Source organism: Rhipicephalus sanguineus, chromosome 10, assembly GCF_013339695.2.
Source record: "Rhipicephalus sanguineus isolate Rsan-2018 chromosome 10, BIME_Rsan_1.4, whole genome shotgun sequence".
Taxonomy (NCBI): domain Eukaryota; kingdom Metazoa; phylum Arthropoda; class Arachnida; order Ixodida; family Ixodidae; genus Rhipicephalus; species Rhipicephalus sanguineus.
The window spans coordinates 56,163,172-56,175,257 of NC_051185.1; the positions used below are offsets into that span (position 1 = coordinate 56,163,172).

General features: G+C 48.2%; 1 protein-coding gene across 1 annotated transcript in view; it reads right to left on the reverse strand.

Moving 5' to 3' along the window:
• LOC119371895 (sushi, von Willebrand factor type A, EGF and pentraxin domain-containing protein 1) overlaps positions 1-12,086 on the reverse strand; it is a 138,590-nt gene that overhangs the window by 126,031 nt on the left and 473 nt on the right. Inside the window, exon 1 of the mRNA XM_037642350.2 lies at positions 11,401-12,086. This exon is cut by the window's right edge and continues 473 nt beyond it. Coding sequence (XP_037498278.1) covers positions 11,401-11,449 — 49 coding nt within the window. The 5' untranslated portion in view covers positions 11,450-12,086. The remainder of the gene's footprint in view (positions 1-11,400) is intronic.

Consider the following 12,086-nt stretch of genomic DNA (forward strand, 5'->3'; position numbering starts at 1 on the left):
CCTTCCTTCCTTCCTCTTCATCATCTGTCCGCTCTCGTACTGCACGCGCACTGCCACTGGACGATCTCGGAGGCTATGCACTGTCACCGTTGTTCCTTCCCAGTGCACAGAGTTTCATGTATATGGCTTCAAAATAGAGCCATAATTGAGCGATATGCAGTGACTCTAGCACTGCACACTTGTTTGCGTAATGCCTAGCTGCCCGGTTCCACATTTTATCCTTGTATTCTCACCCCCTTAACCTCTATTTAAAAACGAAAAGCTTTTATGCCAGATTTCACCAAGAATTCTCGCTTGTGCAAACGTCACGGAAATGACGTCACCAAAGGAGCAGGTTAGTGTTCTAATGCTCGTGCGAAACGTCTTTTAATTGGCCTGAGTTTTCCATTTCCAGTCTTTCGAGTGACTTTCGGTTTTCACTTCGCTTGCCATTGTGAAAGCCTAGCTATACGGAAGGCTACTGAAACGAGTTCGGTTAGTTATGAGTATACATCCTGGACACCGTACCCTATAACAGGAATTGGTTGAAAGATTGGTGAATTTGGTGAAAGACGAAGATCCGAAAGAGCTTCGGTTTACGCAGATTCAGTGATTTATACGCCCCCCTCCTCCCCCAAATAAAAAAGAACAAAAAGAACCCCTATCCCTTCCGTCTTACAGTACGCGGCCTTTTCCTTTCTTTCTTTCTTTCTTTCTTTCTTTCTTTCTTTCTTTACTTTCCTTTCCTTTCCTTTCGTTCTTTTCTTTCTTTCTTTCTTTCTTTCTTTCTTTCTTTCTTTCTTTCTTTCTTTCTTTCTTTTTTTTTTTTGGAAGAAGCAATGCTGCAAACACTCTTCACTTCCCTGTTATGACCAATTAGCATGCGAGAGGGATCAGCCTTTATATTTCTCTTTCCACGTCCCGTCTTCCGCAGCGCGTAGTATTAAACCGGACATGCGTCCGTCTAACGGCCCCGTTTCTCCTCTCTGCCACCACTGCACCACTTTCGCCGACGACGTTCGTTTGAAAAGCTACACATGCCTTTAAGAAGCACGCGACAACTTTTTTTTCCCGTGATCCTTCTCACCACCGAAAAACTAGACCGTCGAAAACCGTTCATTAAATCATTTACCTCTTTTCATTCCGAGCTGTCGCGCAAGATTAACCCATTTTACTCAGCTACAAGACTTACCACTTCTGTGTCTACCGTGTGACTTCTCGTCTATTGAGGACATCTAGCTTCTCGTACACTGCATATGATGACTCACTCACCGTTACGTTCTGTTTAAAACTCATTCCCGTGCTTCCTCCGTGAAAACGCGACTTGCGGTCACGCCCACATCGTCAGACCACACGCTGTGAGCCCGAAGGTGCGCGTGACGTCAGCGACCGCAAGAATATAGTCTCGCGAATCCAACCGGCTGTGACGTTTTGCCTCCACTTCCGGTCCGGTTTGGCTTTTATTTTTCCCGGCGGGGAGACCACGCGCGCCTCTTGGAGTGGAAGGCGTGACTTTACTGGGTCGCACGGCTCACGCTCGGTCTGCGACTGCAAAAAGACAGCTCGGCGCGCGGAGACAGGAACTGTACAATGACCGCGGGCGTTGAGCTCTTTGTTTGTGTTTTCACAACTAAGATTGCTTCTTTTTCTTTCCTGCTTTTTTCGAGACTTAACAGGGGCACTGCATGCAGTGACATCTCGTGCTTGTATTTTGCTGCCCTAATTTGGTCTTGATATGCTACGTGGAAAACGCTTCACTTCCTGCCAGGTAAATTAGTTCCGTAGCTGAATTAGCGGTGTCTGTCTTTTTTTTTTTGTACCAGCTTTCGTTGATGTAAGAATGCGACACCACAAAAGAGATATAAAGAAAAGAAACGAGACAGCACGACGTTAAAGCTGAGTTTATTTGAAAACAATAAAAAGCTCCTCTGCTGCATCCTGCAGTCAACGTGTGATCTCAACACGACAGCTTAATTGGTGCTAATACACGTATTTTTGGTTGTTGTTGTTTAGCACGAAAAGTACTCTTGAGCAAACCTGTATTGATGCGCAGTTTTCGTCGCATTCATCAGCGCTTTCGCAACAATTTGCCAGGCTAACCAATGGAATTAAACTTGAGGTTTTGTTCGTGATGTACGGAGTCCTTGACGGTTTCTCAGTGAAATAAAAGAGAAATAAAAAGAAAACGTGGATAGGGGACGCAATTTTGGCAGTCTGCAGCAGAGAGACATGCTATCAAAACGCGAAATGTCGGGCTAGGCAAGGATGTGACCGTTGGTTACATTAGAATGAGGTAACTACATGGCCGAAATGATCGGTATATTCTTTGCAACATTCCACCGTGCGCTGAAAGTGACACTGAACGGCGGACGAATACAGCAGCTAGTCCAATCCTCCATTACTTGACTCGTTTTACGGGCGCTGTTCTTTTGCGCTATGAGGCAGGGGCGTAGCCAAGGGGGGGTTCAGACCCCCACCCCCCGAAAATTTTCAGTTTTTCTTGCGTATATATACACGCACACATACAAACGCACGCACGAACATACATAAAGTATGGTTGAACCCCCCCCCCCCCCCCCGAAAAACATTTCTGGCTACGCCCCTGCTATGAGGGCAACCAACAGAGTCGTTGTACGACAACACACAGCGTCATCTATGTAGCATGGCTGAGTCCGCAGCCGTCACAGAGCACCAGTAATCACGTGACCTGTTACGTCACATTTATCTTAATATACCACTGACTAAACGGAAATAAACATTCTTGTTCGCCCGACCACTGGCCTCGCTACAATCTATAGCAGCCCGTCCTTGAATTTGGGCTTCGAAAGTTGTATTTTCCTGTAAGTTTGCAGACGACAAAGCAGCTTGCGAAACAAGCATGCAACCTACCGGGTTCTGCACTGTAGTTTGGAAGCGGAGTTTGTTATAGATTCACTTGAACATTACGATGCCTTTTGTACGTTTTTTAAATCGACCCAACAAAATTGTGCAAGGTTTTTGAAGCTATCTTGAACAGCCCGGTTCAGAATTGATGCCTAGAAAGGGTGGAAGCCAAAAGCTTGGTTTTAAGCACCCAAGAGTGAAGACTGGTGCGAACGAACGTGTTCTGTACACTGAGCGTCTTCTCCTTAGTGAACGGAGCGCCAGAACAGGCCTCGCGTAGGCCGTCACTCCAATGCATCATCATTACGAATTTCGACGAGCATTTCAATCACTTCGGTCGTCACAAGCAGAGCGCCGCACTGAAGGCGCGCGAACGGTTAACCGCGTGCATCGTGATACGCGGCTCGTATACGCGAGGCACGAGCGCACGGCGTGGCCCACATTTTTTTATGCGTCAGCACACCGCCAACACAGCTGCCGCGTGGCCCGTTCGACGTCGGCGTGAGGGGTAGACCGGAGGAGTCAGACGGACGCAAGGTCAAGTAGCGCGCGTTAGGGCTCCGTCAAGGAACTGCAACCTTCCCGCTCGCCCTCGCAAAACACACCGGCGCCCATCAACGTGTGTGCGTACTTGACTCGGGACGAGGCGGCCCGCTTGGTCGTGTGGAATGGCCCGTGTCAGCTGCGAGTCCCGGTTGCGGCTTGCGCCTGCACTACCGACAGGCCTGCTTGCAGTCGTTAGTAGTCGTCGTCGTCGTCGTAAACGTGGGCTGGCTGGCCGCCTGGTGACAAGCGGTGGCGCTGCGCGGCGCTATACGTCATCTATGACCTCTCGAGGTCCTGGAAACGCTAGCTGCACAGCGTTTCAGTAACTGCCGATAGCGTGCGGAAGCGGGACACGTGCCACGTAAGTGATGTCAGGCACGCGCATGATTGATGTGGCCGTTTAAAGGGACGGGGTCCATGAATGGGAGCAGGTGAAGAGACGTGCGATGAATGACGGACGCTGTCACGCGCCCACAGTTACGCGGGGTTCGCTTCGATAGAACAGATCGCTGCTCCATGAACTTGACCTCGTCGAACCAATGAATCCAGCATACCTACAGATATACCGTGGCCTCAACGATGAGCTTCGACAACGCGCCAGTGCCGGAGCTGTAATCGCGGAAACCACGCGTATACACCCATAAAACGAGCACGCGGGAGCTGCAGCGCTGATTCATGCGAATGATTTGACGTTTTCATAATGGCCGAACTCGTCCACAGGGGAAGGGGGGAGGGAATCCCATTCCCTCGGGAACCATATCTTAATTGTCCTAACTAAGGTGTGGTTCCATTGTGTTGTAGAAGTGTAGTGTCATGCTGGAATGAACTTTGCACAAACGAACTTTCAAATTTCGATCGCAACGACGACAGATTTTGTTTCTATACCCCACTCTCAATGCACAGTTAGTCCAACTTGACTCAACCTCCCGGCTGCCCCTCCCCTGACTCCCCCTCCCCCGCCGAGTTCGTGCTTCTGCCCCTGTGTTGTTTGCGTCTCTTTTGCGGTAATTATGTATTACAAACAGCATAGTCAAGACAGTCACACTGCGCGTTACATGGCTAACAAAAGTCTGCACGTCCTCGTCTCTCTAGTTTCGTTCTTATTCTTTCACGCGGTTTTCGTACGACGTGGACGTGCTGCTTGCGGCGTATACGAATTCTAATTTATCATCTGCGGGTTCGGCACATTTGACGCACTTTCGGGGATCTCCGGAAACAGGACACTCTGGGTGAACTTGAGCCGCACTCGCGACGCTCCGCTGACGCGCATCGATGCATTCTATGCGCGTTTGGGCGTCGCTGCATTTTCGCCCGATATAACGGAATGCAGCTCCACTGACCGACATCTGATCAAGCGAGGAGACGTTTACATGTGTGACTCATGTGCGCGTTTACCCTTGACATCGAAGAATATATAAGTTTTTTATGCGGCACACCAACAAGTTTACTGGTGTCACATGGAGAATATACAGGGTGCAGTACAGTGTTGCGACGATATACTTCAACTGCCGTTGCTATTCTACTGCCGATGCAGCACGTTTATCGGTGACATAATATCAACGCTCTTTCTACTCTGGGACACCAACACGTTATGCGGTGTTGTAAGGAGTATATATGGATCCTTTATAGTGCTGCTACAATATATTACAGCTATAGCTCCTGCTCATAGAGCCATTAGTTCTGCCGCTGCTATACTGAAACTCGTACTGTGGCGCACAGAGCGACTCGCGCGAGCTCGCATCATCTAGCCTAAGAATCCCAAAGAACTTCTGCTATACTATTGCAACCCTGCTACTATTCCAACTATACCACTACAACTCGTACTGTATATATACTACTACTACTACTACTACTACTACTACTACTACTACTACTACTACTACTACTACTACTACTACTACTACTCACTACACTTATTACTGCAACTACGGCTGCACTTAGATCAGTCCAACACGACACGAGCGCGGCGGGATTCGAACCTGGATATTCGCGCCAAGTACGGCGAAAATGAACATGCTCCACAGTGAACAGTTCAAGAGGGGCGCTTGCTGCAAGAAGCAAGAGCGCGGCGGGATTCGAACCTACATCCTCGCGCCAAGTACCACTACAATCCACGTCCTCCACAGTGAACAGTTCAAGGAGTTCAACGTGGATACTTCCTCCAAGAAGCAACCACAGGCGTAAGAGAGAGAGAGAGAGAGAAAATGAAAGACATCAGAAGAAAGAGGAAGATAACGAAAGGAAGAAACAGACCCGAGGAAAAAACGCAACTGCATGGACTAACAGCGACGCGGTAGTTGCACTCGGCGTCGGCGTCGCCGTGTACAACTGCGGTCTTGTCCCGCTCTCGAGAAGTTGCGAGCTCACGACTGCGCGAGCAAGCGCACGGGCAGCGCGCGCTTTAGCGCACACGCATGCGGAATCGCCTCTTGTCCTCCTGGCGGAGGAGGCACGTGTCCGCTGCCATTCCTCCCACGTATCCCACTTAGCCCCGTCTCTTCTTTATTATTTCTTTCTTTCACCCACCGCACTGTACACCTTCCTCTAGGCTAACCTTCCCACAGGTAGAGTACAAACGAGACAAGATGAAGAAGCGGAGGGAGGAAGCGTGACTCTTCACGGCGTCTCATCGCCAGCGCTGTCTTTCTTGCAACGAGCAACGGTGGCGTCGGTCACGTCTGGACGCCCGTCGAAGGAGCTTGCTCCAGATTCACACGACGGCTCCTCCTTTCCCTTTTTCTCTCCCACGTTTATGTCCACATTCGCCAGTAATTCACGTTTTGCGTACGCATTACAAACGACTCCGCCTTGTATTGCGAATGGGCGCTGAAATAAAACTGCGCAGGGGACGGAACACAAGTACAAGTAGACATGACGACAGGAAGAAGTAGACAGGACTCTGTGTTCGTCCTGTCTACTTCTACTTACGTTCCGTTGGCACCGTTGGCACCGGTGAAACCCTGTGTGCAAGGGTCTTTCATCTCTTCAAGCTACCACATTCCCCTGAAACTTGTCGTTCTTGAGACTCGTAGTTCTGCAGACTGAACCGTTGCGCTTGTTGACGATGAAACACTGTCAGAAGCAGTTTTTCTAAGATTCCGACCTCTAAGTCATCGCACTGCAGTGGTATACGAATGCCTTATTACAGTTCTCACGAACAACTCTCTGCGCGAACGACCCTATAGTACCTACAACTTGTGTCATGTTGTGCTGCGAACAAAACTGAAACCGCCGCGTTGGTCTAGTGGTATATGGTGCTCGATCGACTGCTGACCCGAAGGTCGCGGGGTCGAATCCCGACCGCATTCCGATGGAGGCGAAATGCTGGGTGGCCGTGTAAATAGATTTATGTGCACGTTAAAGAACCCCAGGTGGTCGAAATTTCCGGAGCCCTTCATAACGGCGTCTCCCATAATCGTGTCATGTCGTGGTTGTGGGACGTAAAACTCCAACAATTATTATTATTAAAACGCTACATAGGAGGTACTACCATAGGCGTGCGCAGGGTTCCCCTTCAGGGGGGCGAAGATTCGGCGCAGCGACCCCCCCCCCCCCCGATTCGCAGCACCCCCCTCCCTAATATATCTGTGTGGGGCTGACATTGCGTCCCCCCTCTTAAGTGAATAGGGGGGGGGGCGCCCCCCTCCCCCCCCTGCGCACGCCTATGGGTACTACCGTCTGCTTCAATCAATTAAATGCTTCGTGCGATCTTAGTTCCTCTTACGGTAGGAAACGGCAGTATGGAGTATGCATGTGGGCTAGTTTTTTCTGCTCGTCTTGCAGATATTCACGGCAAATCTTTATTAGGCAGGAGGCATATACAGCAAGTATTTCGGTAAATCGCGTTATTTTCTTTTTCTTTTTGGAAGCCAGGTCGAGCAACGGCGCTTGGTACGCAACGGCGCTGAGGTATTCGGGTTCTGTAAGGCACCCTTCCTCGCTCAGTATAACGGTCGTTTCGAGGGTCTATGGAGCGCGTAATCGCTTCCGCGACGTTTATTTAACCCTCTACTACGTATACACAACGACGCCGTACGGCGTCCCGTTTAGTTCGCTACATTCGTCCGCCGTGCACGTCGAAATAGGAAAGGAACAAAATGTCAACAAACCCTCCGCAAAATGCACGGCTTCGCTACGTGTGTTTTCCTTCTCCCAGTTTGTCTATGTTTTTGCTCGCTCGCTCAAGGTTGTTCAGTGGTCGCAATTTTCTGGCTGCTTCGGAAAGATCGCGCGCGATACGCTTCGCTTCTTTATGCGGCTACTTGGGTTGGCCCTTTCGTTCATTGAGTAGTACTGCATGCAACTAATTGCTTCGCTTCTATGTAATTTTTTTTTTTTTTTGCCCGAATTGTAGCGTGAGTGGCGAACGGACTGGGTTACTGGGCGTACAAAGTGTGGCACGCGGATATCTTTTTTATCCCTTCGTGGGTGTACGTCTGGCACGCGCTGTGTTTTTTGCTATATATACTATTTTTGTGGCAAATTGCTTTTTGAAGTATACAGTAGGAGCGCTGACGCGAGCTGTCGGGTGACCAAGGTTATATAGGGCACGCGGGGCGTGCCGAATAACATTGTCGTCGTCCGCGACGAGAAGTGTTGATAGACCGCGCGTCGAGAACTCGGCTAATTTTCGGTCGGCAACAAGAACCGTTTATGGATGCCACGTCGAATACTGGGCCTAATTTGGTCGCTGTGCGTCCGTTTATTAGTCAAGCGGTTGTTTGACGATGGTTAGTGAAGAAATTGAGTCAGCTCAGAATTGACAGATAACCTTTGGTCTATTTGAGTGAAGAGATAAGACATTGCAGCATATGCGACAGAAAAAGTGGATGCATGGGAGCAGTTGCGTAGCCAGGGGTTTGGTTTGGAGGGTTCACCCCCCCCCTGAATTTTTGCACTTTGTATGTGTATATATACGCGCACCCAAACACACGCACGAACAATCCCCTGAAAGATATTTTGACTACAGCCTTGCGTGGGAGTCGACGAGCTGACTTTTTTTAGGTAGCGGGTTCGATTCCCAGCCACAGCAGCTGCCTTAGGAAATACTTTCATGGTGGAAATAAGTTAGGCACATTCAGAAGTTTGTCATAGCACCTTAGTTATCGTATTACGATACACTCTAAGCGCGGTAACCGATAAATGTGATTTTGTGCACCGATAGCAAGGGTTACCAAGTTTAGAATTTATGCACTCAAAGCTAATGTAACCCTTGCATTATACGTGCACAAAGTCACATTTATCGGTTACCACGCTTAGAGTGTATCGTCATACACTCTAAGTGTACACATGATCATGTGTACACATGAGTGTACACATGATCTCTTAATGAGAATTGTAGGTGGGGCGACAAGACATTGATTTGTGAGGGATGTTAGACTCAAGGACCACTGCGGTAATTGAAGCTCTCTTGTAAAGCTCTTGCCGTGGTCTTTTCGTTCATTCATTCATTCATTCATTCATTCATTCATTCATTCATTCATTCATTCATTCATTCATTCATTCATTCATTCATTCATTCATTCGATTTGTTGTTGTTGTTGCTTCTACAGACAGCCAGAAAGGCTGACGCAGCGCCTAAACTCCAACACACCATTCCTGCTTGCGCAGCTCTGAACAACCATAGCGATTGCTTAATTACTTAATAAGGCTGGTGATGACGAGCTTCAGATTGGCGCGAATATGTACCACGTCGAGCGCCGAAACCGCCCATCCGTGATTGTAAACAAGTTGCGGCGCAACGCTTGCATAGCGCAAGGTATACGAGGTGCCCCAGTCGACGAATGTTTTCGAAACACCTCAAAAGCGAAAGTGATCGAGCATCTGCGAAAATCTGAACAGACTGCCAGGAACAGTAAATCCGTGCTGCAATGACGCATGCATTCAAAAACAAATCGTTTATCTATTATTATTTATTATTATTACTATTATTAATATTTTAACAAGCCTCGCACGGTGTCAGATATACCACGAGTATTCATCATTGGAGCAACAACATCTTTAAGGTGAAGCCACGTAACCAATTTTTAGCTAGTGTTTTGGTTGTCCTTAATTTGTGTACCGGACCTCCCTTCTGGCATATATAAAGCACTTCATTATCCACTTCAGTTTGTGCTGTACATTACCAACAAGTTCGTTTGCAACAAAATAATAGTAGCACGTGCTCGTTATATATTTGATGTTCAGGTGCAAGAACTTCTAACTAACGAAAAAAAAAGTGTCATGGGTTCCTTCTGAGTTCATATCGTTTTTTTTCTCGAGAACACCTTTTCACATAAGGCGGCGGTACACCCGAATTCTTCGCGAACGAGGTGCTCTCATGCTGAAGTTATGAATTCCTAAAGACGCAGGTATCAGTTTTCACGGCTGCAATGCCGTTCTTCGAACAGTCGAGTCTAAGCGCAGGCAGCAGCGCTTTAAAAAATTCCCAAGCAGCTACGGAAGTGTAGGATTAAACGGAGTCCTACTGGAAAGGTTCAGTACGGCTCCGCCTACTCCATTTCACTTATAGGTCGCTACCAAGACATATTACAGGACGATTGCCGGCTCGAAAGACCAATCCAAGTTCGATCACCGCCGCCGTCAAAGCGCGCTTACCTTCGCACAATGCAGCCTTGAGCGCTGCATTATACGACACCGCAGGGCTACCGGAGGTCTACGAAAAGACCAGTCTTAGACGTCATTACGCAGTTGGTCGAGAACAGGGCTTGCGACATTGAGGAAATGGAAAGTATACCGACTTTCGAATCGAAATGCGGAATCGAGTAAGTCGCGCTCGGACAGCGTTCTGCACAAGGTTCGGCGTTTCATCTAGGTTGTGTAGTTTTCTTTTCTTTTTTTTTTGCTTTTAAAATGATGAATAGGAGAGTTTTATGCCTTCATGGCGGCACCGGCTGCTCCTCCTCGCTTAGTAAACGAAATTCTTGTTTTCGAGGTGGGATATATTTCAAAGCGTGCGCGGGCTCGTGACCCGACGTGCGCGAGGATCGCGCGGCTCACTGCGCACCTCTTGAACTATACGTCACAATAGACTTCAAGCTTCGTTACATTGCCGGCAGTTTCCGTTGCGGGTTTATCGGAGGGTGAAGGGGCTACGCGAGCAACGCCCTGCTTCTCGGAGAAAGACTTCAGTTGCGTCACCGAAAACACGGCTTGTATGGGCGCATACACATCAGCTGTACACGCAACGTGAGGAGGCATGTCCTGAGGGTTCTTGATGGAAAGTGCGCGACAAAGATAAGAGTTCCGAAGATACGCTTTATCTCCTGTCGCAAGTTCTTCGTGTTTCTATGACGACGAATATTATGTTGTTTAGTTTACAACATAACTGTGAGAATTCAGCGCACGTTGCTCCGCTAGTGCTTATAAATCAGATTACATTGTATTGTCGATGCTTTTGTTTATGTTCTTTTTTTCAGGTTACTCGGTTACCAGTTGTTACTGTTCCTACATGCAAGCTTTATCTGCTTGTTTACCCATTATAACGCTTAATATACTAAGTACTTGTGTGTCTGTTTCTTGCGTATTGATAGCCTTCAATTTAGTTTCTTGATATTAAGTTCTTTTTTTTTCCGTTTGAGTAACACCAGACCGTAGACGTTGCTAAGCCCCCAAGAGAACGCCTAATGATATTGCTTAGTATTGCCATTACATCGATGAGTAGTTTAGCTTTTGGGTAATGCTATCATTTCCGGTTTTTGATTCACTTAGTGCAAATTTATGCGGGCGCCGTAAACATTGTTGAACGCGCTGCAATAAAAACGCGAAGACAATTAAATATCTCGCACACATAATCTTACTCAGTTTTTCTAGCATGGTTCATGGGCGCCAGATGACACAAACACACGCGCACACCATGTTCATCGATTGCGATTTGGAAACGCTCCTAGAGTCGGTTATCTTCATGCGTGTTTGCAAGCCCGGAAATGCGGTGAAAGGAAACAAGCTGCAAAAGAGGAGAAGGGTTAAATGATCAATAATCGGTCGGCTTACCAGTGACAACTGCGAGGAAGGGAAAAGCACGACGAGCCATCGCGCACATCCGTTCAAGTTCTTCAACTCCATCTTGTTCTTCTTCTTCAACAAGGAGAGCGAAGAGAATCCGAACGATAAGCACAGCTCGACGGTTCACTTAAAGTGTTTCCATTCGCAACGCAAAAGCGAACGTGTATAGAGAGCGCAGAGCGAGAACACAAGCACACACACACACTCACCACGAAAAAAAAAGGAAATTCGGTCACACACAGAACACGAGACGAACGCACATCGGTTGCCAAGTCTTGCCTCAGCGTCTCAGCCGCCAGCACTCTTCTTCATCGCTTTTCCTCACTGACACTTGAGAAGAAAGAGGGAGAGAAAAGAAATGCTTTTTTCATTTGGGAATATTATCGACATCGACGACAGCAACTTCCTACAGAGTCCGTGGAATCATCTTCATCCCTTAGGTGTATCGGCGAAGCTCCGATTCCGTTACGGCGAGCGCTGAGAAAGCGCGCGCTACTTCCCGCAGACGCGAAGTCGTCGATTCCGTTCCGTGTATCGTCAGCTTCGAAGCCCAAGTGCTCACAAATCTCGCGGGAGCATTGTTCAAGAGGCGTATCTGGGATGCGCTCCCAGTACCTTTCGCAGACAGCGACAGAGATGTGAGGAAGCAAGGTTGCTTTCTTGGATTCAGTACG